The sequence below is a fragment of the Molothrus aeneus genome, chromosome 9 (genome assembly GCF_037042795.1).
Source record: "Molothrus aeneus isolate 106 chromosome 9, BPBGC_Maene_1.0, whole genome shotgun sequence".
Lineage (NCBI taxonomy): Eukaryota > Metazoa > Chordata > Aves > Passeriformes > Icteridae > Molothrus > Molothrus aeneus.
This window is the reverse complement of record NC_089654.1, coordinates 26,992,050-27,018,619: the sequence shown is the minus strand read 5'-3', so window position 1 is coordinate 27,018,619 and position 26,570 is coordinate 26,992,050. Positions and strand designations below refer to the sequence as shown.

Below are 26,570 nucleotides of genomic sequence, written 5' to 3'. Positions count from 1 at the left end.
AGCCAGAAATATGGCTTTACTCCCCTTTAGCCCTTCAGGTTGTGATTTATGTAGGGGCATCCATGGTGCTGGCAGGAAATTCTTAGGACTTCTGCTGGTCACAGTGACCCTGAAATATGTTAGAAAGTCTCTTTTCGCAGCCCAGTGGTTGAAGGAGTCAGAATTCTTCTATTCTTGCTCTCAAGGTTGTTTATTGTCTCTTATCTATAAAATTCTTTCTCTGGCCTGCCAAGGTCTGTTCAGCAGGTCAGACAGAGGCACTCTGCCTGCCCTCAGGGTGGTGTTATCTTTTTATAGTAAACACCATGTGTACAATATTTACAATAACTTCCCAATACCCATCACCTACGTTAGTGAGCTTCTACTCTAAACCAATCTGAAAGTGCCAACATCACAGCAGAAGATGGAGGCCAAGAAGAAGAAGGAGAAAGGCTGGACATGCCCAGATTCCTCCATCTTGCCTCCTGAACCCCTATTCTAAAAACCTCAAAAAATGTATTTTTCACCCCATGACAAACTAATTATTATTCTACTTAGACTTTTGTGGCTTGCAGATCCTCATATAAGGTTGGTAATTTTTTCCATGGGTCACAATCAAAGTCACAGGTGTCTTGGGCTCTGTGCCAAGGTCTCTGAGCTCCTGTGGCAGGGGTTCAGGATGAGATGTCCTGAATTCCAACACCAGTGACTAGAGGCTGTGCGTCCTTTGGTCCCTCCAGCCATTTTTTTGGGAAGGGGTGAGCATCTCCCACGAACCCTCTGCTTCACACCCCCCCCCTTGACCAGCTTTGCTCTTGCAGAGATCTCGGGCAACACGGATGACATCCCCCTGGTGCGCTGGCGGCAGCAGTGGCTGGAGAACGGCACCTTGCTCTTCCACATCCACCACCAGGACGGGGCCCCCAACCTGCCCGGCTTCGACCCCACCGAGGAGCCCCAGACCGAGTCGGCCGAGGAGGAGCTGAGGATCCTCCACATCTCTGTCATGGTAGGTTGTGGGGGGCCCAGCTCCTGGGGTACTGGTTGTTGATTTCTCTGGGTCTGGATTGAAGGCACTTGAGACAATAATTCATGTTTGGGACTCAGGGGTTTATTATTTTTTATCAGTAAAACAGTCTCACTGCTGTGAGTTTAGCAGCAAGGCACAAAATGGCCAGCAATCTCTTGTTACAAGGTCTTTTAAGACTAATCTATCCAATTAAGAGCTGACACCTGGATTATTTTCCATTTTAACCCAATAACTGATCCCAAAGAGCCCCCAATGCAGACTTTTCTGCCCAATTACAAAATGCCACCCAAACCCATGAAGAAGAAGAAGAAGAAGAAGAAGAAGAAGAAGAAGAAGAAGAAGAAGAAGAAGACAAAGCATGAAGAAGAAACCCAGGATGACACCCTGTGCCCTCCATCTTGTTTCCATCCACAACATACTAAAAATCCCAAAACCTAAATTTCTCACCAGGTGATGTACCTACACTGCTCTCTATAATCTATTTCACACTTTTGTGGATTCCAGTCTATTCTGGAGTTTAGGAAACTTTCTCCATGAATGAGGGTCAAAGTCAGTGCTGCCCTGGGGGTCAGGGCACCCCAGAGCAGACAGAGAAATATTCCCAGTGCCCTGGGTTTCCACAGTATGTGATGGGAAGGCAGCCCCTCTTCAGCTGTCCAGAAGCCTGTAGAAAATATAGTGGCTTTTGAAAAGGAATTTATTTCCTCATCTGGCTCCAGCTGCCCTAGGATGTGTCCACCTGCCCTGGGCACCTCTGTGAGTGGTGAATGCTAAGTGCCTTCACAGGCTGCTTCAAAGCTCTCCCTTAGTTTGCATCACTTTGAAAACACATTTGTGGGGTGCCTTTATCCCCAGGGGTTCTGTGCTTTGAAGGTCTCAGCCACGTTAACCCAGGGTTAATTCCCACTGACTCGTCAGGAGCCCTTTGCCAGTGCAGGGTGCCTGCTGCCCTCTGCCCTGGTGCACAGCCTTTGTCACAGTGCCACCAGCACTGTCACCACCACTTTTATCAGCCTGGCAGCCCCTGGCCATGGTTTCATGTGTGGGGGTCACACAGCAATACTCCACCCAGCTACACAGGGGAAGGCAGAAAAAGGAGAGATCTGTAGGTTGGGGGAAGATCTGTGGTGCGTTTGTTGATTGTTTGGGGTTTTTTTTTGTGGTGTTGGAAAAAACTTGAAGAATCCTACAATTTTTGTGCCACTGGAAGATAATTAGCCAGAGACAATGTGTTGCAGAGGCTGCAAACAGGCTGTTCAGTGGTGTCTACCCTAATAAGAGCTTCAATTGCTCTTCCAGATTGCAGCCCCAGGCCAGGTTTCTCCTCCATCATTTGTGCTTGATTAGTCCGAGGGAAAAAAAAATTGTTTGCAAAGCCACTCCCCAAAACATCTTGCACCATTATCTAAATTTTCCTGTCTGCTCCCAGCTGCTCCTGAGATGGTGCATCACCTCTGGAGAGGCTGGGCCTGCTGTGGTCTTGATCTTCTTGAGCACTGCTGTAAGCCAAGATCAAGGCAGAAGTGCCTGGCTGAAGGTTTGTTATGGAGCTGATGAAAAGGATGTCTGCAACTCACGGCTGTCATCCCAAAATGTGCAAATGCAGTTTGAGTCCTCCTCTGCCCTTTTTTCCCCATCACTCTCAGCTCTGCTCCGACAGCATCCCTGCTTCCTGACAAACAGAGGCTGGCTTTTGTGCCAGGAGTCAGGACCACGTGGGGTTCTCAAGGCTGATTTTCTTTCTTTGCTGTGTGGTTGCCAAGGGAAGAGGCGTGAGTGACGGTGTTCACAGGGGTCTGAGGATGAGGGAAGAGACGAGGATGACTCCATGTTTCAGATTTATTATTTTATGATATATATTATATTAAAACTATACTCAAAGAATAGAAGAAAGGATTTCATCAGAAGGCTGGCTAAGAATAGAAAAAGAAAGAATGATAACAAAGGCTTGTGGCTCAGACTCTCTGTCTGAGCCAGCTGACTGTGATTGGCCATTAATTAGAAACAACCACATGAGACCAATCACAGATGCACCTGTTGCATTCCACAGCAGCAGATAACCATTGGTTACATTTTGTTCCTGAGGCCTCTCAGCTTCTCAGGAGGAAAAAATCCTAAGGAAAGGATTTTCCATAAAAGATGTCTGTGACAGGTGTGAATTGTATCCATCGTGACCAAGGTCTGCTTGTGGACTGGGTGAGGAGCACTCCCACACCCATCCCAGACAGGGCTCCTCTCCCAGCACTCACATGGATGCTGGGCTGGGGGGAATAGGGCACAATGGGATTTCAGTGCTCCTGTGCAGGGAAAAAAGGGGCTATGAGGTGGTGGTCTGACCCTCTCCAAAGGGCAGTAGGCAGGGGAGACTTCAGTTCTGGCTTTCATCCTCCTCTCAGAGCCTCTGGAAATCTCAAGAGTCCACAGGCTGCTTTTCTCAGGGATAATTTGAGCTCTCAGACCACTGGGGCAGAAGAAACTCATTTTCAATGAAATAACAAGTCTCTTTTGTGAACCCACGGCCACTGCCTGAAAAAAATGAGCATCCAGCAGGTTTGAGCTCCAGCTTGGTCTCTCCTGTTCACCTGCACAGGTGTATGGCAGAGCTTGCTGGTGTTTGGGGGATTTCATGTGCATACAGAGGGTGAAGGAAAGCCAGGAACGCCCTGGAATTCCTCCTACCTGCTTGTCATGCCACCTGCAGGTGGACTTTCCCTAGGGTGATGGAGAGCCATGACAGAGGAGGCCACCCCTGGTGGGGATGGGGATAATCCCCACTAATTTATGGACTACAGGAACTCATAGGGACTGGAGCATGATACAGAATTAGGCTCCCACTTTGCCACTAAAAATCCTGCATGACTATGCCAGGCACTTTATACAGAGGCATGTAGAGATGGAATCAGACTGATACAGAGATTAGATAGTGGGAAGAAATTCTTCCCTGTGAGTGCTGAGGCCCTGGCACAGGGTGCCTGGAGAAGCTGTGGCTGCCCCATCTCTGGAAGTGTTCAAGGCCAGGTTGGACAGAGCTCGTCCCTGCTTTTGGCAAGGGCGTTGGAATGAGGTGATTTTAAGGTCCATACTAATCAAAACCATTGTAGGATTCTGTGGTTTCTATGATCCAGGGCCAGTTTTCAGCCCTAGCAAGATTTTCTGACTTCCTGGCTGTAGAGTCCCTGTCCAGAAAGGTGCCAGCCAGCCCCCTGACCTCTGCAGGACTGCTGGTCTACTGAATCACTGAGTTTGGTTCCTCTTTCTTTCTTTTTTTCTTTTTTTTTTTTTTGGTTTTGTTTTTTTGGGGTTTTTTTTTTTGTTTTTAAAGAAAGTTGAAAAGGAGGGTGGGATAGTGCATCACAGCTCCATTATTCTGGAAATGAAAGTGGGTTAAACTGTAATGGCCATTAAACTTCCTTTTCCAGCTGCCTCTCCTGCCTCTCATTCAATAATTCCCTTAATGTTTTATCCTAATGGAGCGGATTATTACTATTATTTTATTTTCTCAAGATCACCTGTTGCATAGAAAAGAGGAGGGAGACCGGAGCTGTGGATGGGCTCTGAGCTCTTAACTGGCTCCACATGCTTTTTCTTGTTATTATTGTTATTATTCTTGGCAGATTGTGCATAAAGGGCCAGTTTGGGGCTTTCATCTCACCGCCCTCCATCGGTGACATCTTGCAGGAGGGTGATCTTGGGGACAGTGGCAGGGTGGCAGGGCCAGGTGCAGTTTTGGGGTCCATGCCTGTGGGACAGGAGCTTTTTCAGCCTCTTTCCCCAAACATGCTCCCCAAACAACACTTCAGTCATCTGCCTGTCTCAAGCTTTGATCTCTTTTAATCTGTGCTGCAATTTCTGCCGGATACCCTGGGAACATCTCCCAAGATTGAGAGTGACAGCACTGAAACTGGTTGGAAATGGGTCAGAAAAAGTTGCCCGTAGGAGCATTTGCCTGGAATAAAGCTGATCTCTGTTTTCAGAGGCAGGAGAGTGAAACAAAACATGCTTTGCTTTAAATTCTGCTTTTTCATGCCTCGCTGGCAACTTCAACACTGGTCCAGCCCAGGGCAGGCTCCAGGCCAGCACTGGGTGCTCATGGTGCCAGCAGACTCTTGGTGATGGGCTCTCCTTTCCACCCTGGAGCATCCCTGGGGTGTTTGAGTCCCAGGGGATGGTGGATGCCAGCCCTGGCTGTCACTATAGGACATGAAACAACATGAGCGCACACACCGCTGCTCTCGAGGCGAAGAAAAGGGAAATTTATTTTCTGACTCTAACGTTTATAGTTTTACAAAAGTGACAGTGGATTGGAGGGTGAAGGTGCCACCTCTCCAATGACACTGGGCTAACCAACAATCCATCAAATTTCTCCTCTTCTGCCGGGCTCTTTAGCTTGTCAGAGTGAAAAGTTAGAAAATCTCTTTTCCCAGCCTGGCACTTGAAGAAGGAGTCAGGGCTCCTCATTTCTCAGTCTCAAGGTTGTTTATTGTATCTTATCTATAAAATTCTTTCTCCTGCCCTGCCGAGGTCCACTCAGCAGGACAGTTCCAGGCACACTGTGTGCCCTAGGGGTGGTGTTATGTCTTTATACTAAAAACTACGTATTCAATGTTTACAGTTACTTTCCAATACCTATCACCTATGTTAGACAGTGAGCTTCTACTCTAAACCAATCTGTAAGGGCCAACATCACAGCAGAAGATGGAGGCCAAGAAGAAGAAGAAGGAGAAAGGCTGGACACGCCCAGATCCCTCCATCTTGTCCCCTGAACTCCCATTCTAAAAAACCCCAAAATCTACTTTTTCACCTTGTGATAAATTCACTAACATTCTATTTAATTTGTCATGGCTTGCTGATCTTCATCTAAAGTTGGTAACTTGCTCCACGGGTCATAATCAAACCCACAGGCATTTCTGGGCTCTGTGCCAGGGTCTCTGAGAGCCCTGGCAGGGGTCTTGGCTGCTCAGGACAGCCAGAGGGATGTCCTGGGTCCCCACACTCTTCCATAAAAGAATGCAAAACATAAGTTATTTACATAAATGTGCGAGAAAGTTCGTTACAAGAATGTAAACATCAGAAGGCTTAGAAAATCTCAAAAAATCAGGGCGACACCTTGTCAGAACTCAGTACATCCCTCTGGGTATCCAGAGTTGCCGGGGCCCCTACTGGGGAGCTCAGAGACCCTGGCATGCAGCCCAGAACACCTGGGGATTTGATTATGACCCGTGGAGCAAATGACCAGCTTTGTATGAGGACCTGAAAGTCACAGAAGTTTAAATAGTGTAATAATAAAATTATCACCGGGTGAAAAGGTAGATTTTAGGATTTTTAGAATGGGAGTTTTGGGGACAAGATGGAGGGACTTGGGCGTGTCTAGTCTTTCTTCTTGTTCTTCTCTCCCTCCATCTTCTGCTGTGATGCTGGCACTTTGGCATTGGTTTAGAATAGAAGTTCACAGTCTAACATAGGTGATAGGTATTGGGAAGTAATTGTAAATATGTTATAGGTAGTTTGTAGTATAAAAAGACAGGGCGGTAAGAGTGCCGCTGGCTGCCCTGCTGAGTGGACCTCGGCTGGGCAGGAGGAAAATTTTATAGATAAGATACATTAAACAGCTCTGAGACAGAAAACTGAAGAACTCCGGCTCACTCTTCGGATGCGCAGGCCGAAACAGAGACTTTTCACTTGTCTCGGGGCTGCAATTAACAGCAGAGCTCCCGAGGACACCTGGCTGAGGCTGCTCGGTGTGTGTGCCTGCAGGGAGGGATGATCGCCCTGCTGCTGTCCATCCTGTGCCTGGTGATGATCCTGTACACCCGCCGGCGCTGGTGCAAGCGGCGCCGCGTGCCGCAGCCCCAGAAGAGCGCCAGCGCCGAGGCCGCCAACGAGATCCACTACATCCCATCGGTGCTGATCGGGGGCCACGGGCGGGAGAGCCTGCGCAACGCCCAGCGCGTGCAGGGCCACAACTCCAGCGGCACGCTCAGCATCCGCGAGACGCCCATCCTGGACGGCTACGAGTACGACATCACCGACCTGCGGCACCACCTGCAGCGCGAGTGCATGAACGGCGGCGAGGACTTCGCCAGCCAGGTCACCCGCACGCTGGACTCGCTGCAGGGCTGCAACGAGAAGGCCAGCATGGACCTCACTCCAGGTGGGCTTGGGCGGAGATGGATCCCTTCCGGCTTGTGTTCTCCCCCGGCTCCATACGTGTGTTTTGGAATAATTACCAATGTAGCCAGACGGGACGTGCCTGAGCTTGTCTGGCTCTTGCTGCTGAGCCAAATAGCTGCAACTGTGGTGTTTCACCCCACAGACACTTTTGGCTGGCTGGATGTGTGGTGTTTCACCCCACAGACACTTTGGGCTGGCTGGGTGTGTGGTGTTTCACCGCACAGACACTCTTGGCTGGCTGGGTGTGTGGTGTTTCACCCCACAGACACTTTTGGCTGCCTGGGTGTGTGGTGTTTCACCCCACAGACACTTTTGGCTGCCTGGGTGTGTGGTGTTTCACCCCACAGACACTTTGGGCTGGCTGGGTGTGTGGTGTTTCACCCCACAGACACTTTGGGCTGGCTGGGTGTGTGGTGTTTCACCCCACAGACACTTTTGGCTGCTGGGTGTGTGGTGTTTCACCCCACAGACACTTTTGCCTGCCTGGGTGCTGCAGCTGGGCACGTGGGGACGAGTCCAGGCCTGCAGGAGCTCTGGTGGTGCTGGGATGGAGCTTCCCCCCATAACAGGGGCTGCTCCTGGGGTTTCCCTCTGTGGAGAAGCTTTAAGGCGATGGTGAAGGAAAGGAGCCGGTTCTGATGGAGGGTTTGGATCCAGAGCTTTATTCTGGCCCACAGGCCTCTGAATCCAGCAGAACTCCCTGAACTGAGTGGTTTACTCGGGGGAGAAGGGGAGGGAAGGAATATGGGGACCACCAACGAGGTACTTAAGGGACAAAGGACACCTGGATGGCCCAATGTCCCCTCAGGGGTAGAGGGCATCTTTTGAATTCTGCCAATCACTCCACGCCCTTCTGGAATGCCAGGATTGACAGACAGTGCCCAGCAGGGGGAAGGAGAGGTGACTGACACACCTGGCAGGGAATTATCAGGGAGGGATCCGAGGTTATGAGGAAAATCCTGAAATCACAATGCAACACCGGAGCATTTTCCCTGATTCTCTGGGGTTTCGTTGGGTGTGAGGTGTTGGTGGTGCCCTGAAGGCACTTCCATCACTGCAGCCAGTGGAGAGCAGTCCCTGCTTTGTGGTTTCCATGGCCTGACAGAGACCCAGAATGGGGCTCCTGTTGTGTTGTGAGGTCCCCAGGATGAGGTGAGAGATGAGAATTGACTCCAAGTTCTCAGAAGGCTGATTTATTATATTATGATATTATATTAAAACAAAAATATATACCAAAACCATACTAAAGAAAGAGAAAGGATACAGACAAAAGGCTAGAAAAGAATGCTCATGAAAGCTCGTGACTGATTCCTCAGAGCCTGACACAGCTGATGGTGATTGGTCATTAATTAAAAACAATTCACATGCTGGGTAAACAATTCTCCAGACCACATTCCAGAGCAGCAAAACACGGAGAAGCTTAAGTTTCCCAGCTTCCCAGGAAAAGAAATCCCAGTGAAGGGATTTTTCAGAAAATATCATGGTGACATGGCTCCCTCCATGCTATCCCATTGTGACCCCCAAACTTCCCTTCTGTGTCTCCAGATTTCTGGTGTCTTCCTCGGGTGAGGTTTTTGGTAGCAATTTTTTACTTGCCATCAGTATGATTCAGAGTTAACACTGCCTTCTGATCACCAGCAGGGATTCTCTGAGGCTTGTAACAAACCTGTTCTTTGGTCATATCACTAACTGAGCCATCCAACTAGGGCCTTTCCAAACAGTTTGGGAAGATCATGGTGAGGTGCCTGAAGCTCTCCTGCATATGAGGAAGTGCCCTGAGACCCTCAGAGTTAAATCTCAGCTTTTGGCTAGTTTGGTGGAGGTGCCAGTCCTCTTCAGGATTTGAGCTGCTCATCAGTGTGCCTTGGGGGCTGCTCACCTTGATCACCTCAGGATGATCTGGAGATGGACCCAAGGAAACCTTTCTCTCACCTCACTCCCTTTTAAAAGTCTAAATATTTTGCCTTCAATCCTTCCTGCTCAGGGAGCGACAACGCCAAGCTGTCCCTGATGAACAAGTACAAGGACAACATCATTGCCACCAGCCCCGTGGACTCCAACCACCAGCAGGCCACGCTGCTGTCCCACACCTCCAGCAGCCAGCGCAAGCGCATCAACAACAAGGCGCGAGGTAGGGCAGTCCCTGGGGTGGGTGAGGTGCCTTGGGCTCCCACCCACCCACATTCCACCCACCCACCCTCTCCTGGGATGGAGAGATAGGACCAGAGCGTGGAGAGAGCATGGGAAAGGGGGTTTGGGTGGGGAGAAATGGGAAATGTGGTGCCTGCAAGGATGCGAGTGATGTTGGGATGGTTGTGAAGATGCAGGTGGTGTTTGGCCCAGTAAATACTACAGGATTCTGGCACAGCCATGGGGAAAGGTGCAAGGTATCCTGTGGAGGGGGGGTCTGGCTGTGTGTGCTGGGAAGGGGAGCAGATGCTGTCCCTGCTGCACCTGGCAGATGGAGCTTCTGCTCTGTAGTGCAAGGCTTTCCCTGAAGGGTGCTGTAGGATGCCAAGGTTTGGGGTGGCACGGTGCCAACCCCTCCGTGACTACACTCAGTGTCCCCTGCAGCTGGCTCAGCGTTTCTCAACCCCGAGGGGGACTCAGGGACAGAGGCAGACACCGATCCCCAGCTGACCTTCTACACGGACCCCTCGCGGAGCCGCAGGCGCAGCCGAGGTGGGTGCAGGTGCAGGTGCAGGTGCAGGTGCAGGGGTGGGTGCAGGGGTGGGTGCAGGTGCAGGGGTGGGTGCAGGGGTGGGTGCAGGTGCAGGTGCAGGTGCAGGGGTGGGTGCAGGTGCAGAGGTGGGTCACCAGCCACCCCTCTTGCCTCATTTGCTGTTGCTTCTCTGGATTTGGCGACTTTGCATTGGCAAAAAGATGGAAACCCAAGTGCAACCCCAGCTGCTGCAGGCAGGCACAGTCCCTCCTTCGCAGCAGGCTGCTGCTGCTCTCCGGTGGAGCTTCTCAGCAGAGGGTGAAATGTATTCTGATGTTTTGCTGGAGGCTCCTGCCGGGCACTGGTGTATATTAATGAGTAACATGCTTCAAAGGCTGGCCTGTGCCTTGCCATGCTGCTGCTGCTCAGCACCATGCACATGCCAGCTGTACGTGCACCAGAGGATGGGAACAGCCTCGCTCCCCAGGCTGGAGTCTTGCCCCACTGCCCTGCTCTGTCCCTCTGGGAGGTTTCCTCTTCCCAAGAGGAAAGTTAGTGTCTGTTTTCCCTCGTTGAGCCTCGTTTGCTGGATGATGCCTTGTTTTTCTGGGAGTGGCAAGACTGGGAGCCATCTCCTTCAGCTGAGGCTGGAAGGCTCAGACACAGACAGACATTCAGGCTTTGTCTCCAGACAGTTTGTTTCCGCTCAGCTTCTTCAGCTGAAAGATTAAAAGTCAAAGACCTGCATGCTCTGAGCAGTTAGGGCTCTCTATTGCTTTTTCAAGAGCATCAACGAGCCTGTTGTCATGACAAAATTAACCCCAGTGAAGTGCCAAGAAGGAAGGGGGAAAACCAGGATACTGTATTTACCTTTGTGTTCCTAATATTGCTGCTCTGCTTTAAAGCTCTGCTGCTGCAAAGCTCTCAGCATGCTGCAGTGCAGGGTGTGGGAGAGCCAGGGCTCTGAGGAATCAGGAAGATCTTGGTCACAGTGGGAGAGAGGGATGGAGAGTCCCATGGCAAAGGCTGCTTCATGTTCTTCAAAGTGCAAAATGATTCCATTTGATTTGATTGATGCTGGGTTTCCAGGGGGCTGAGCAGGGTCTCTGCATCCTGGGCTCCCCTGGCTGCACCCAGAGACCTTCCTGGGTGCTGCAGGTGTCAGGTCTGATTGTGCTCCTGTGTTCTGCAGTGGGGTCCCCCCGAAGCCCTGTGAACAAGACCACGCTGACCCTCATCAGTGTGACGAGCTGTGTCATCAGCCTGGTGTGCTCCTCTCACATGAACTGTCCCCTTGTGGTCAAGATCACCCTCCATGTCCCTGAGCACCTGATTGCCGACGGTGAGCACCCCCTGCTCTTCCTTACCCACTCCAGCACCCCCTGCTCTTACCCACTCCAGCACCCCCTGCTCTTTCTTACCCACTCCAGCACCCCCTGCTCTTACCCACTCCAGCACCCCCTGCTCTTCCTTACCCACTCCAGCACCCCCTGCTCTTACCCACTCCTGCCTGCCCCACTCTGTGAGGATTGATGGAGGAGATGGGGAATGATGGACAGGATGGGTGCAAGGCAGGAGGGACAGGTGGGGATGGAGGGCAGCAGTGTGGGACAGAGGGAATGGGCATGGGATGGGTGGAAGACAGAGGGGGATGGAGGGGATGGGTCCATGACAGAGGGGAATGGTGTGAAATGGAGGGTGCCATGTTGGGAGCAAGGGTTGGAGTGGTACAGGGTGGAGGGGATAGGCACTGTCACTATAGGACACGAAATAACATGATGTGGACACGCAGCTTTTCCAAGGTGAAAAAAGAGTTTTTAATTTCTGACTCTAACATTTATATATTTCCAAAAGTGACAGTGGATTGGAGGGTGACAGTGCCACCTCTCCAATGACGCTGGACAAACCAACAGTCCATCAAATTTCTCTTCCTCTATAAAAGAATGCAAAACAATAATTTATTTACATAAAGTGTGTGAGAAAGTTCATTACAAGAATGTAAACATCAGAAGGCTCAGAAAATCTCAAAATATTGGGGCGACAAGGCACAGGACAGAAGAGACAGACACAGCGTGGAGATGGTTGTTGTGGGACACAGGGCTTGCTGCAGGGTGGAGGGGATGGGCATAGGGCCAAGGAGATTATTGTGGGCTGGAAGGGAATGGATATGGGATTAAATGGACCATGATGGGATGAAGGACATGGTGGGACAGAGGGATCAGACCTCTGTGAGGGGTGTGGGATGGAGGTGGCTGCTGTGGGACAGAGGGGAAAGGCACAGGATGGAAGGAGATATCGTGTATGGAATGGAGGGGGCTGTCATATGGCAGAGAGGATGGGCACAGGACAGAGGATTCCTTGTGGCACAGAGGGGACTGTCGTGGGACAGAGGGTACTTTCTCAGGATGGAGTGAGTGGGCAGGGGCTGGAGGGATCCATCACAGCATGGGGGGCAGACATCATGGGATGGATGGGATGCAGGGCACCACCGTGGGATGGAGGGTGCAGCAGTGGGTGGCTGTCACTGACTCCCCTTGTCTCGGTGGCAGGGAGCCGGTTCATCCTGCTGGAGGGGAGCCAGCTGGATGCCAGTGACTGGCTGAACCCAGCACAGGTTGTCCTCTTCTCCCAGCAAAACTCCAGTGGGCCCTGGGCCCTGGACCTGTGTGCCCGGCGCCTCCTGGACCCCTGTGAGCACCAGTGTGACCCCGAGACCGGTGAGTGTTCCTGAGGGAGGGCTGGGTCTGTGTGCTGGTGTGTGGCTGCAGGCTGCACTCGGCAGGGAAGCACATGGAAAGCCTTCCCATGAGTGTCCTGCCGTGCCCCTGATGTCCCTGTCTCCACAGGGGAATGTCTCTGCTATGAAGGTTACATGAAGGACCCTGTGCACAAGCACCTCTGCATCAGGAACGAGTGGGGAACGAACCAGGGGTGAGTGCCCAGCCTTGCAGTGTCCTCACAGGAGCTGCTGGGCTTCCACAGCCCCTCAGCACAGCTGTGATGACTTCTTGGATGGCAGAACTGTGGTAAATTCTTAGAGGCACCTCGGTGAATTGTAAGGTCAGCACACAGCTGGGCTCTGCAGCAGCTCTGCAGGAGGCGAGGATTTCTGTTCTTTGAAATAATCAGGAATGATGTACAAGAGGCCATTGTCACATTTCAGAGCCAACACCCCCTGGAGGAGATCGAGGTTGTTCCTCCCACCCTTGTGTGCACGATCCTGGGCATCCTGCACTTTGTGGGGCTTTCTTTTTGGGTGTGTGAGGCATCAGAGGAGGGCTGAGGTCGGGCTGAGGTCCCCAGTGAAAACTGGGAAAATTAAATGCTTTGATAGTGTGCCTGGGGGAACAGAGGAGTCACCGTCTGCTCCAAGCTTTACACACCTGGAGGTGGTAAAGGAATTTTTTCTGATGTTTCAGCAGCGATTCAGTGGTGGATTCCAAAAGTTCCCACCTCTCTGTGACCCTCAAGGGGGTGCTCCATCTGTCCCTCAGCACTCGTGGGTCTGTGACATGCAGCTCCCAGGAATGGCTGGAGGTGGCGTGCACAAAGCCAAGACATCTCCAAATTCAGAGCTCCCACCAAACCCTTTCCCCCCCCCCCCCTTTCTCATTATGCTGCAGCTGGATCAGTGGTGGCCCTGCACGTGTGAGGATGCCCTCTCTGAAGTTAATAATGTTCACAGTGGGAAGAGAAAAATCATCAAAGGCTGGGCTTGGTGTCCCCCTGCCGTGTCACTGTGCTGGGGGCTGGCAGCAGTGCGGGCTGTCACTGCTGGCACAGCCCTGCTGTGTCCCTTTGAACTGGGGCCCTGGGGAGAGCACTGCTGCTCCATCTCCAGCCCCCTCGCTGCTTTTTATCATTTTAAAGGCAATTTAGCACCAGCTGTGTTACACAAGCTGTTGCTCTGGGTGCCCTGAGCCAGGGCCATGCTCGTGGTGCAGGTGGCCCCAGGCTGGGGATGTGCTGTGGGGTGTGGTGATGGTCCCCAAACCTCTGTGAGGTGCCACTGCTGGGGCAGGAGAATGCAGGCAGAAACACAGCTCCCTGTGCTGTGTGTCCCCAGGGACCAGTGTCCAAGAGGAATGTCCCCAGCTCCTCTGTGCCATCTCATAAGATGCATTGAGTTATGGGCTGGGGGGTGTGGGGGGCTGTTCCCCTGCCTGTTTTGGGAGGTGCTGTGTTTAGGAATGTCTCACAGTGGGCTGGAAAGAGCCCACAGCCACTCATAGCCACATATGGTTTTGGTGTGTTGAGCCCAACACCTTGCAAAAAGCAAATTGGCAAATAACTTTGTCCATGGAGGGTAGTAACAAAAATGGATAAGCACTGTGGAGAAACATTTGCTTCCTGACCCTCTGCTTGTCCTTTGCTCCTGAGCGTGGGTCTGCAGCTTCACACTCTTCTTCCATGCACACTGCTCTTCTCCAGCTTTTTCCTGATTTAGCTGCTTCACTTTCTGAAGGCAAAGTGGAGAAAAAGATGCTGCTTTCAGGTAAATTGGGAAAAATAGAGATGGTAACAAGCAGGAGAGAAGCCAAGGGCAAGAAGGACCAATACATTCCCAAAGCCCCTGGACCTGTTTGCATCCCCTGACCCAGCTTTGGTGTCAGCAATGCCCACCTGAAAGGTGCTCAGGACCTGCCCTGCTCCTCTGGGGCATTTGGGGCTGCTTTTTTAGGCCTATCTCCACCTGAGGCTCCCACAGGAGCCTTTTCTCTGCCTGAAACAGGATCCATAGCTTTCCAGGCTACATCTTGTCTTGTGTTTCTTCTTCTGTACCAGAGTTGGCTGTGACAAATTATGTGCAGCATTTTCAGAATATTTTTCTGTTTGAGGCAGAGAAACCTGGCAGTTCTCTTTCTCCCCAGGGTGCAGCAGAGCCCTAGACCATGGTGGGGCTGTCAAAGTCCTCTGCCCTTCTCTGGGCTCTCGAGAAGGCTCCAGCGCTGCAGATGTCACCATCCTTAGAAAACTCTCTCAAGCCTCTTGAAACTTGGGGTTGTTCTGTGTTTCTTCATGGAACCTGTCAGATTTTTGTTTCATAAAATGGTAGAGCTGAAACCACACTTGACCATCCCTACCTGCAGCTTCCACTATTTTTAGGGGCTCTTGAAAGCATGTTCACACTAAGCATTGTGATGCTGAGAGCAGCTTGGTGTTTAATGAGTTTTTTTTTTCCTTTTCTGCTATCTGTTCCTGATGTCCAGGTGCTGCTTAGTGCAGCTCTGCCTGGAAGGGCTTGTGATGGTGTTGATCCCTCTTGCATGAACTTTTGGCCTCCACAAGGTCATGGCTGTGATGAAATCTCTTTAGCCTAGGAGAACCATCCTGTCAGAGCCTGTTTACCAGGATAACTTGTAGCTGTAAGCTGCTATTTATGTTTTTTGGGGTAGAGGTTGAGTGCTGTGCTGTTTTTTGTTGGGCTCATCAGCTCACTCCCAGTTCCAGGCTCACCTGAAAGAGATGTCTGCAAATCTTCTGCTCTTTCCCCCCATCTCAAGGTGAGATCAGCTGTGCCTGAAACATTGCTGTTTGTCCAATATGCTCTGAACCCTGCAATATTGGAGTGATGTTCTGCTGCCACAGGTCAGTCCCCAGAGAAACCACACTGGCCCTTGGTCAACAAAGCAGGATTTGCTAAATCCCTTGGCAAACCTGGGAGTGATGTGTTCTGCATCTGACCTCCTCTGTTTTCCCTGGGTGGCCTTTTTATCTGGAAACTCATTTCAACCCTTTGGTTTAGATAGTTTTGCCGCTGGTTCATTTTTATTTACAGTGAGGACAAGTTGCCTCGGTGTCTGTTCACTCAGTAGCATCTAATTTTGCTCATGAAGGCGAGCTCATCTTTGTACTTTATTGGTGATGGCAGTGAGAAGCTTTTTGTGCTGGGTGTATTTTGGGTACCAGACTGAGATCCACGCCTCCACACTGCATCTTTTACCCAACGTGTCCGGACCCTAAATTTTCAGTTTTTCAAAAACTCAGATCTTTTTGATCATGGATAGCAGATACATTTGATCAGCTGCTTTTTTTTTTTTCTTTGCTTTTTTTTTTGGTGTGTGTGTGCTGCTCTTTGCCTGTTTTAAACAAATCTGTCTGGTGCTGTTTGTGTGCTCACAGTCTGTCTCCCTGCTTTGATATGCATTGTTAATTAGCTGCTTTTCGACTCTTACTCTCATGTTCCCTGAGCAGGATGCAGTTTCTAGCAATCCTACCGGCCACGCTTCATCTTTGCTCATCAGACCAAATTTCTGCCGTTCTTTTTGTGGTAAAACGTGGCCAAAAATCAAATCAGCACATTCTGGCTTTAGTTAATAAACTGTTACCTGCCTGCATCTGTACTTTTTCATCCCAGCCCTTAGATCCATCTCACACGTGGCTTTGCCCTCCCCACGGTGCACTTTTCAGCCTCCCCCGTTGGGATTTGAGGTGCTCTGCATTGAAGGAGTCTTTTTCAATGTCCTCTTTCAACTTGTAATGGGCTTCACCGTGGCCTGGGGAGGTTTGAAGGCAGTTTAGGGTGATATGGTGAGCATGCCAGGCTGGCTGCTCTCATCCTGCTGTGACTACTGGGAAACTGTCCCATCCCAGCCTTGCTGCCCCACCCGCAGCCTTGCAGATGTTTTTCCCAGCACAGGACCCGAATTAGTGCATCAGCCTGTGCCCTGCTCACCCAGCTCCCTTCCCTTCCCTTCCCTTCCCTTCCCTTCCCTTCCCTTCCCTTCCCTTCCCTTCCCTTCCCTTCCCTTCCCTTCCCTTCCCTTCCCTTCCCTTCCCTTCCCTTCCCTTCCCTTCCCTTCCCTTCCCTTCCCTTCCCTTCCCTTCCCTTCCCTTCCCTTCCCTTCCCTTCCCTTCCCTTCCCTTCCCTTCCCTTCCCTTCCCTTCCCCACACCATAACCCCATCCTGGCAGTGTCCCTGCTCCTCTTTTCCCATCCCCATCCTGGCAGTGCCCCTGCTCCTCTTTTCCCATCCCCATCCCACAGAAGAGCGAGGGACACACTGAACTGACAAGTACAGCACTTTTCCTGCTTAAAGTCTTCATTTTTCTCTCTCTTTTTCTCCCCACACCCCTTTTTCTATTTCTTTTTTCCCCTTGCCTCTCTCCATCGCCTGCTGCGTGCCTCTGCTCTGCCAGCTGAAGGACAGCCTTGTAAAAAGCTCCTGGTTCTTTCAGATCCTTTCACCAAGCCACCCATCCGTCTCCTCCTCCCGCCCCACTCCCCTGGCAGATTTACGGGCAGCCCGGGAGAAAGTGCCAGCATTTGCATTTTTAATAAAGAGCTGCTCGCAGGGGCTGGCAGGGTGGGAGGGCAGAGGATCGGCAGCTGAAACCCGAGCAGAGCTGGTGCCTGGCAAAGGGGAGCTGGGGAGGAGCTGCCCTGGGCACTGCTGATTGGAAATGTCACTCGGTGTCGGGTGGCATCTGCTCTCTGCTCTTCTGCCATCAGGGTTGTTAAGAAAATTAACCCACAAACATCAGAGGTTTGTGTCCAAAAAGGAGACAGGGGAGTCCTTTCTGGCTTTATTGGAGTAAAGGGAGAGGCCATGGGGCATTCCCCTGGGATCTCTCAAATTTTTGGAAGATGCAGCCTCCCTTTTTATCCCAATTTCCCAGCCACATTTCCCTTCTCTCTTGCCCCATTGGCTGAGGTACCTGAGAGGTTTAGACTTCCTGATACACCTGATACCAAAGATTTCCCTCTGATGTATAACCCTCCCTTTTCATTTTTAATTCTTTTGGAATTTAGGGGTTTTTCTTCTTGATTGTTTCTTTCATCTTTCAATGTCTAATTTCATTTTATCAGCAAACCTAAAGTTTATTTCTAAAAGCAAATCTCTTTTCCCATTCATCAATCAGTGGAATCCTTCCCATTGTTTCTTTTATCTCCCAGGGCTGGTTTTATCTACCAGCAGACCCACAGCTTGTTTGTAAAGACAAATCCACTATTGTTTATATATTACAAACTATATATTGTTTGTAAAGACAAATCCACTGTTCCTCTCAGGGTGGTTCTGGGTCTGCATGGGGGTCCTGGGTGCAGCAGGGGTGCTCTGGTCTCCTCACCCTGGCATGGCCACCCTTGTGCTGTGCACTGGTTGGAAACCCTGAAAAGCACAGGAGGTCAGGGAACCAGGTGTGAAGTCACCTATTGCAGTGTGTAACAACCAACCACTTTCTCCTCCAGTGACATTTCAGTCACATTGCCCTGCAGCAGTTTCTTGAACCTTCTCCTGCAGCCCCTCCAGCCTCTTGCCAGCTCCAGCTGCTCCAGGTTAGCTCGTGGTGGGTGATCACATCCTGCCAGCTCTGGGATTATTCCTCACCCCACCCATCTTGTCTGGAAGAGTTTTTCAGGCAGTGGGGACAAGCTGGAGCACAGCTCTTGATGCTGCAGGTCAGTCTGGCCTCCTCCCCCAGGGGCTGCAATTTAAGCATGGCCAGGGCCTTGTTGAGCAGGTTCAAAGCATCTCCAGCAGCTCCAGGTTTGGAGGGCTTAGCAGGTGTTTTGTGAGCTTCCACTCAAGCCCAGATGTGGAGCAAATCATCCAGGTAATGGTAATGGTCCATCTAGAAAAGCTGAAAGGCTTAAGGTTGTCCTGGGGATCCACTGGCAGCACTCTGGCCCTGGGAACTTGCTGGCTGAGTGTGGGGAACTTGCTGGCTGAGTGTGGGGAATTTGTGCCCTGGTGATTCCCCATTTTGTTGTTTCAATGCCCACCTGAGTGCCAAGGCTTGCAAAAAGCTGAGAGCTGTCATTCCTGGCCCATTTAATCCAACCTGATCAGCTGCAGAGCTGGTGATCATTCCCACTTTCCTTTGTGAGCTCTGAAGGCCATGCAACCCTGACTCTCCCTTGCCATGAAGGGATGTAGCTAAAGGCTGAACATTGCATTTAAGGGACTTGTTTTGACCCCAAGTAAGGGAAAAGTGTGGCAGGCTGAGGAGATGCCACACATCCCCCTTCCTGGAGCACAGAAACCTCTTCCCTGCATCAAAGCCATCACCACTTTTTGCAAGGGCATGTAGCATTAGGAGCAGGGGTAATGGGTTCAAACGGACAGAGGGCAGGTTTGATTAGATATTAGGATGAAATTCTTCACTATGAGGGTGGTGAGGCCCTGGCACAGGTTGCCCAGAGAAGCTGTGGCTCCCCCATCCCTAGAAGTATTCAAGGCCAGGCTGGATGGAGCTTGGAGCAACCTGGTGTAGTGGAAGAGGGGTAGAATGAGATGATCTCTAAAGTCCCTTTCAACCCTCTGCCCATTCTGGGACTCTGTGATTACAGGAATTTTAGCCACATTTGGAAATTGCGTCCTGGGTGGACACAACATGGCTTGGGTGCTGATTTCGATCTCCCAGGTGGGTCCAAATACACTGGCTCCATGTCCTGGGTGTGCCCACATGTGCCACCAGGTCTGGCAGTCCCTGTGCATCTGCAGCACCTGCCCCAGCACTGAGCTCTGCTGCAAGCCAAGAGCAGCTCTCCACAACCACTTTTCCACCTGAATTGATGGGGAACAATGCCTCGCTTCTATACAGCCTCTGCCTTTGTTCCCAGCCTGATGTGCTCCTCAAAAGCAAGAATAAAACCCATCTGCAGGAGCACTGGAAGGTGGGGGAGTGAAGCATTCAAAGTGTTGGTGAGACACAAGGAGCACATCTCTTTCTGGATGAAGCTGACCTCATTCAAGGCAATCCGATTGTGGGCTGAATGTAATCCCCAGCTCCCAGCTGACCAGACAGGAAAACAGCATTGTACCCCAGCAAAGGAATGCTGTAATCCTGCAGGCAGGATTTTTGTATTATTATTATTATTATTGTCCTTGCTGAAATAACTTCAGATTAGAAATTAAACTGCTTGTACAGGAGAGTTGTAGTTGCCTCAAGAGAAAATCCCTGGGCTTGTCACTGGCACCTGACGCTCTTGACTCTGAATTTCAGCAGCAGTGATGCGAGGGGATGGAAAATCTCCTCTCCCCAGCTCTGAGCTCTTGCAAAGGGGATTTGGAGTTTTATGGTTTGGGAGTGGGGTCTCTTGTCTGTGTCACTCTGCAAGTGGTGGTGTGCCAGCAGGGCTGTGCTGCTGGGGGTTCATGTCCCAAAGGTGTCATGGCCATGGGTGTCCCACTGAAAGGCACCAGCCTCCAAATCTTAGTGGCTCATCACTCATCACCCTGTGCTATCTACAACAGCAGGGATGGGCCAGCTCTCCAGCCTCCTGCTTGGCTCCACACTTCCACCTTGTCTTCCAGCCCACTTTGCAAAGCTCCCCTGCCTGGAACAGTGATAAAAAGGGTGGTAATAAGGCAGGTGGTGAAACTGGGGTCCCAGGTTGATGTGCTGCCTGGCAAAAGCCTCACAGAGAGAGGGTCCAGCTGTGATTTGGTTTTCTTTTTGCAATTCAATAGCTGTGATGCAAATCCCTAAAACAGGACCAGGCAGGTGCTACCGAGCACGAAGAGATGTGAGGATGGCTGGAGTGCATCCAACCCCAAAATTACAGGTGCAACACACCACTGGCCTATTGGCAGGTTGGAGCTGGCATGAGAATCTGATGTTGTAGGAACCCCAAAATTAAGATCTTGGATCTGAGGCTGTTTTGTTGTGTTGTCCTGGCTACCCTTGGAGTCATCCTACCCCAGGACCCTTCTGCATGTGAGCTGAGGGCTGAGCAGGCATTTTGGGCTGTGAGCAGCTGTGAGGACCTGATGCTGGTGTGATGCTCCTGGTTTTCTTTTCCAGGCCCTGGCCATACACCATCTTCCAGCGTGGCTTTGACTTGGTGCTGGGTGAGCAGCCTTCTGATAAGATTTTTCGGTAAGCGGTGAAGGCAACCTGCTCAGCACATTTTGGGGCTCAAATATGACTCAGGGCATGTAGGTAGCCCAGCTGGCAGGGCTGAGCACAGCTGTCCTGTGCCACCTCCTGGGGACATGTGAGCATAGCTGGGAAGATGCCCCTGCAGCTTCATGTGGGTGCTGGATACCCAGCAGCCAGTTCCTCCTCTCTGACCGTGGTGAGAGTGAGTTTTAGGCTCTGAAGGAGGGTTTCTATGGAAAATGGAAGTGCCTTTTTTTAAAGTAACATGCAACTTTTGGGAATCATTGGCTGTATTTGGAGGAGCCACCTTACTTTCCCCTGCCCACACACCTTAGTTTGGGCTGGCATCCTTGCAGGATGAGCAGGGAGGCTCAAGGGCTTGGATTTGGGCGGAGACAACCTTCCAGGGTCAGCTTTTCCCTCTGTCCCAGCCTTTGCTGCTCTCTCTGGCAGGTTCACCTACACCTTGGGGGAGGGCATGTGGCTGCCCCTGAGCAAGAGCTTCGTCATCCCACCAGCTGAGCTGGCCATCAACCCCTCAGCCAAGTGCAAGACTGACATGACGGTGATGGAAGATGCAGTGGAGGTCAGGTAGGTGCCATGGCAGGGTCAGGGAGCTCAGGAGGGGCTTCAGCAAACAGAGCTGGCATCCCCATCCCACATTTGCAGGTGGAGGTCAGTACAACCATGAACCTGCCCCTCTTTAGGCCTGCAAAGCCGAGCCTTTGGCAGTATTCCCCCTCATCTCAGGAGCTCCTGCATCCTTCTAAAAGCTTGGCTGCCACCCAGCTCACCGTCAGCCCAAGGAAAACCTGAGCTCTGGAAAAACCCACACAAACAGCCACAGTCATGTAGGCATCCACAACATCTCATGGAAGCAGTGACACACCTCCTCTTCCTCCTCCTCCTCACAGGGAAGAGCTGATGACCTCGTCCTCCTTCGACAGCCTGGAGGTGCTGCTGGACTCCTTCGGCCCCGTGCGCGACTGCTCCCGGGACAACGGCGGCTGCAGCAAGAACTTCCGCTGCATCTCGGACCGCAAGCTGGACTCCACGGGCTGTGTGGTGTGTGACCCCAGGCTCCTGGGATCCCCCTTGGTGTCAGCAAGGAAGGGCAGGCCACAAAGGGAATCCTGCCTCCCTTACTGTCACTTTGGGGTGCACATTTTGAGGTTGATTTTGTAGCAGGGAGATGTTTTTGGGCTGGCAGCTCCTCTGTTGCTGAGCACACGAGGCAGTAAGAGTCCATCTGTTTGTTGGCTCTGTGGGAGGCTCCAGATCACTCAAATGTGTGCCCTGTCACCACCACAAGTGCTCTGCCCCAAAACAGGGTGACTGTGGGGCTGCAGTATCACCAGAGCTGGGCATTGGGGTGAAGAGGCTGTGAGCGTGGGGCAGAAAGTGTGTGTGGAAAGGGCAGCACAGCTTTGTCAGTCACTGGAGCTGAGTTGCTGGAGACTGGGGTTGATACCAGCACATTGCCTTGGTAGGGGATGGCTTGGGGGCTCCCACCTCAGGGTATACACTCCTGAGGGTGCATAGAGGCTTTGGTGCAGGAGGAATATCTGCAGATGAGGATGGTGCTGCTGTCCTTCCTGCAGCCCCCGAGCGCTGCTCAGGCTGCAGTTTCTGGTGGAGAGCAATGCTGGAGCCCTGCCCTCCACCTCAGCCTCAGAGACAGATACCTTCCCATGGGTTTTCACCTCCTGCTTCCCCCACCCCACCAGTGCCCCACGGGACTGAGCCCCATGAAGGACGGCACGGGCTGCTACGACCGGCACGTGGGCGTGGACTGCTCTGACGGCTTCAACGGGGGCTGCGAGCAGCTGTGCCTGCAGCAGATGGTGCCCCTGCCCGAGGACCCCCTGCTCTACAACATCCTCATGTTCTGTGGGTGAGTGACTGCCAGAACCCAGGAAATTCCTCTGGCTGCCCTGGGGCACTCGAGACCCCGACAGGGGGCTCGGAGACCTTGGCACAAAACCCAAGGCCCCTGTGCCTTTGAATTTGATAAATGGAAAAAACAATTACCAACCTTTATATGAAGAATTACAAGTCAAGAAAGTTTAGGTAGAATAATAGTTAGTTTGTCACAGGGTGAAAAATAGATTTTTGAGGTTTTTAAAATGGGGGCTTGGGGTCCCAAGATGGAGGAATTTGGGTGTGCCCTGTCCTTCTTCCTTCTTCTTCCTAGCCTCCATGTTCTGGGTGATGTTGGCATATTTAGATTGGTTTAGAGTAGAAGCTCACTGTTTAACATAGATGATGGATATTGGGAAGTTATTGTAAATAGTGTACACGTAGCTTTTAGTATAAAAGATAACACTGCCCCAAGGATGGGCAGTGTGCCTCAACCCGACCTGCCAGACAGACCTCGGTGGGTTGGAGAAAGAATTTCATAGACAAGAAACAATAAACAACCTTGACAACAATAATAGAAGGGTTTTGACTCCTTCTTCGACTGCTGGGCTGGGAAAAGAGACTTTCTAACACATCTCAGGGTCGCTCTGACCAGCAGAGATTCCGAGAAGTGACCCATGCTCATCCCCTCCCTGGCCACGGGGACACCTCCAAAGCGCTGCTGTCCATTGCTGCCACCACCCTGAGCTGGTGGGGTTGGGATGGAGGGGGTCTCCTCTGTTCTTGTGTCCGTCCTCACTGTTGTGGGGGCTGCAGCTGACAGGGGACCCCGTGCTGGCTCCCCAGGTGCATTGAGGACTACAAGCTGGGCGCGGACGGGCGCTCGTGCCAGCTGATCTCGGAGTCGTGCCCCGAGGCCGGGGACTGCGGCGAGCCCCGCGAGCTGCCCATGAACCAGACCCTCTTTGGGGAGCTCTTCTATGGCTACAACAACCACACCAGGGAGGTGGCACCAGGCCAGGTGCTCAAAGGGACATTCAGGTGAGTTGCAGACCCCAGCAGGGTCAGACCTCAGCATCCTCTCCAAGAGGAAGGCGTGGAAGGCACCTGGGGCTGGACCGTAGCAGTCTGCCTGTCCGTCCATGCCTGGCTTTGCTTTGCAGAAGATGGAGGGGCTGGTGGGGAGGGTGGGTCTGACACTTTCCATCAAGAGTAGACATCTTTTTAATCTGTTCCTGAAGGAAAGGAGAAATGCCAGGTGGATTTTTGGGGTGGGTCACTTGTTGGCAGTCATTTCTGCTGTCCTCCAGCCTTGTTCTTCTCTCTGCAATTACCTTCCAGGCAGAACAACTTTGCCCGGGGCCTGGAGCAGCAGCTGCCCGATGGGCTGGTGGTGGCCACAGTGCCCTTGGAGAACCAGTGCCAAGAGGAGCTCTCTGACCCCACTCCTGACCCTGAGTTCCTCACTGGTGAGTGAGTCCAGCTGGATCCATGTGTCTCCCACTGAGGCAGCTGCCAGCATGTCCAGCTCACACCCTAACCACCCACAGGATATATCTACTGGGGGACAGATCTACTCTGGCTTTAGCTGCACACAAAGGAACCAGCAGCTGAGAGCTGGTTCCTTTTTCCAGTAAGAGGAAGGCATTAAAAATTAAGAAAAGGCAAAGGCTGTAAATTAATTGTGGAGTAATTGTGGAGTGTAAAAGCTCAAGCATCCATTACATCCATTAACTATTTGGGGCATTTGCAAAAGGATTTTTTTTTTTTTGGAGGCCAAAAAGGTTTTCCAACTACGTTTGATTTCTTTGCTGATATAGTGAAGCATTCAAAACCCAGCACCACCAAACTAAAATGTTTTGGTTTGTCATACCAGAGCATCATGGGCAATGAGTGATAGGTATAATGGGTTCCTAGACAGCCTTCAAGGATTTGCCTTTTTTTCAGGTTGCCAGTACTCATAAGTAGCCTTAATTTCCTTGGTGTTTGTTGCTGTTTATCACTCAGGATTCCATTTTTTCATGTTGGAAAAAGCCATTTTTTATTCACATAACTCCTTTTTATACAGTTTTAGAGACCTTGTGTGGGATTCCAGTTGTTCAGTAGCTTTCTTGTCAATTACTTTATTGGTTTGTAACAGGTTGTTATTCTGTATGGTCACTCAAACTCTTGGTGTCTATGTGCAGGGACAGTTGTTTGTTAAAGATAGTTTTCATTTTTCTATCTAATGGTGCAAAAACAGTTAATGCAGGTGCAAGTAATTTTTTAACCCAGGAATAGTTTTGTTATGTTAACAAATTTCTCACAACAGGATTATTTTCACATGGGAGCTTGCAAAGTGCCAGCTTGACAGGCCAGCCACTGATTCCAGGAGAGCAGGCTTGATTTTATGAAGCTTTCTCTATGATTTTTCTACCTTACTGCAGCATTGTTGGCTGAAATGGCCCTGACATCGAGGAGCTGCTAAGCACAGGATGTGGCTAGTAAGATGTTTTTGTATCATAGGAGACTTTGTGCATTCCCTTTGTCTGGCAGAGCTTCCAGGAGGATTTGGGGGAGCCCCCATGGACTGTATCCAGGGTCTGGGGGATGCTGGCTGCCCTGACAGGGTGCATGGCAGTGAAGGTGCAGGCAGGTTCAGCAGGGAGGAGGGTGCTGGTGGGTCTTGGGGGGCTGAGCTTCCCCAGGAGAGTTGGATGGGTGGGTCACTCCTGCTTCCCTGGGGATGCTCAATCCTGCCTGGAGGTGCTGGAGGACACCTGCCTCCCAGTGGGGCTCTCCTGCCTGTGACATGGTTACATGGATGTAAGGAAGGCACTGCCACCACAGCCTCAGCATCACAGCGGTGTCAGTGGGACTGGGATTTCACTGGCAATTTCGCTGGGGTGGTAAAAGCCAGTAAATGATGCTATTCATTTCCCACTCTCTGCTGGCTTTGTAGCTGATTTAAAAGGAAAAAAAAAGAAGAGGAAAAAAAGGAAAAGAAGTAAAATATTCTCTGCTTGTCAGAAGCCTGGATATTGCTGTGAATACACGAGAGGCAGAGCTGCTGAGTAAGGAAGGGCTGTTTTTGCATAAACACTTTGCAGGGAAGAGCAAGGCTTTGAAGCTGTCGGCAGCAGCCAGCACTGAAGAGAGAGGTGCTGGAAGGCAAAGGATCTTATCCTGCTTATACTCTGTCTTCAGGCCTTGTTACCGAGGAGGGGATGCCCACTGTTATCCTCCTGAGCTCCTGCTGGGTGCCTGTTGGCAGCAGAGTTTGCTGTGACGTGCTGGCTGTGCAGCACTGGAGCCGAGAGCGGGGAGGTGGCCTGTGCCAGCATCCTGCTGTGGCACTCTGGGGATGCTCTGGCCACCAAATTCAGAGCCATGAGCACCCTCCAGTTCCCTTGCTGGGGCTTTGTCTGAGGCTCTGTGGCCTCTCTGTCCCTCTGCTCAGAGAAGCTGAGCTGCCTTGTGCCTTGGGCAGGAATAAGTGGCCACCCAGCCCAGGTCTCCATGAATTCCTGGCTTCTGCAACTCACAGCTGAATGGCTGAAGAGCAGGATGTCTTTGAAGGAGAAGGACAAACTCTGGGTCCTCTCCAGCCCCAGCATTGCCATAATGTCCTGTGGGAACATTAGCATCAATAGGAAGTGATTTCCCCGTCCATCTGCTGCCCACTCAGCTCAGTCCCAGCTGAGGGGGACCCAGAGCCTCTTGGTCGCCCTTGGGCACATGTGGCATGACGGTGACCCGTTCCCAGGCCTGCTAACAGCTCATTAAATAGCACAGCTCTCATTAGTGACATAATTAGCACACCTGGGCGTGCCTTGGGAGTGGGCACTGGGAAGGAAGCAGGAGGGGGTGCAGGAGGAGGCTCATTATCTTCCAGCGCAGAGCAAAATGAAACAAGCCTACGTGTTTTCCTTCAAAGCCATCATTTTAATTGCTGGGGACCACCTGACCCTCAGCTCTGAAAGCCTCCCTAGGGGCATGTGGAGTGTACAGAACCCTCCTTGCTGACTTCTTCCCACCTTGCTGGCGGTGTTGCCCAAGGCAC

The 26,570-nt window shown here is 51.5% G+C and overlaps 1 protein-coding gene across 3 annotated transcripts in view; it reads left to right on the top strand.

Annotated features, from left to right (window-relative positions):
- The window catches only part of ASTN1 (astrotactin 1), a 68,829-nt gene that overhangs the window by 21,263 nt on the left and 20,996 nt on the right, over positions 1–26,570 (top strand). For 2 of the 3 annotated variants that reach the window (XM_066555825.1, XM_066555822.1), the window contains exons 2-14: positions 801–988; positions 6,764–7,160; positions 9,165–9,311; positions 9,743–9,862; positions 11,035–11,184; positions 12,392–12,559; positions 12,689–12,773; positions 20,591–20,665; positions 21,122–21,259; positions 21,583–21,733; positions 22,396–22,562; positions 23,375–23,569; positions 23,870–23,997. In XM_066555825.1, coding sequence (XP_066411922.1) covers positions 801–988; positions 6,764–7,160; positions 9,165–9,311; positions 9,743–9,862; positions 11,035–11,184; positions 12,392–12,559; positions 12,689–12,773; positions 20,591–20,665; positions 21,122–21,259; positions 21,583–21,733; positions 22,396–22,562; positions 23,375–23,569; positions 23,870–23,997 — 2,109 coding nt within the window. The remainder of the gene's footprint in view (positions 1–800; positions 989–6,763; positions 7,161–9,164; positions 9,312–9,742; positions 9,863–11,034; positions 11,185–12,391; positions 12,560–12,688; positions 12,774–20,590; positions 20,666–21,121; positions 21,260–21,582; positions 21,734–22,395; positions 22,563–23,374; positions 23,570–23,869; positions 23,998–26,570) is intronic. The other variant, XM_066555823.1, reaches the window with a different exon arrangement.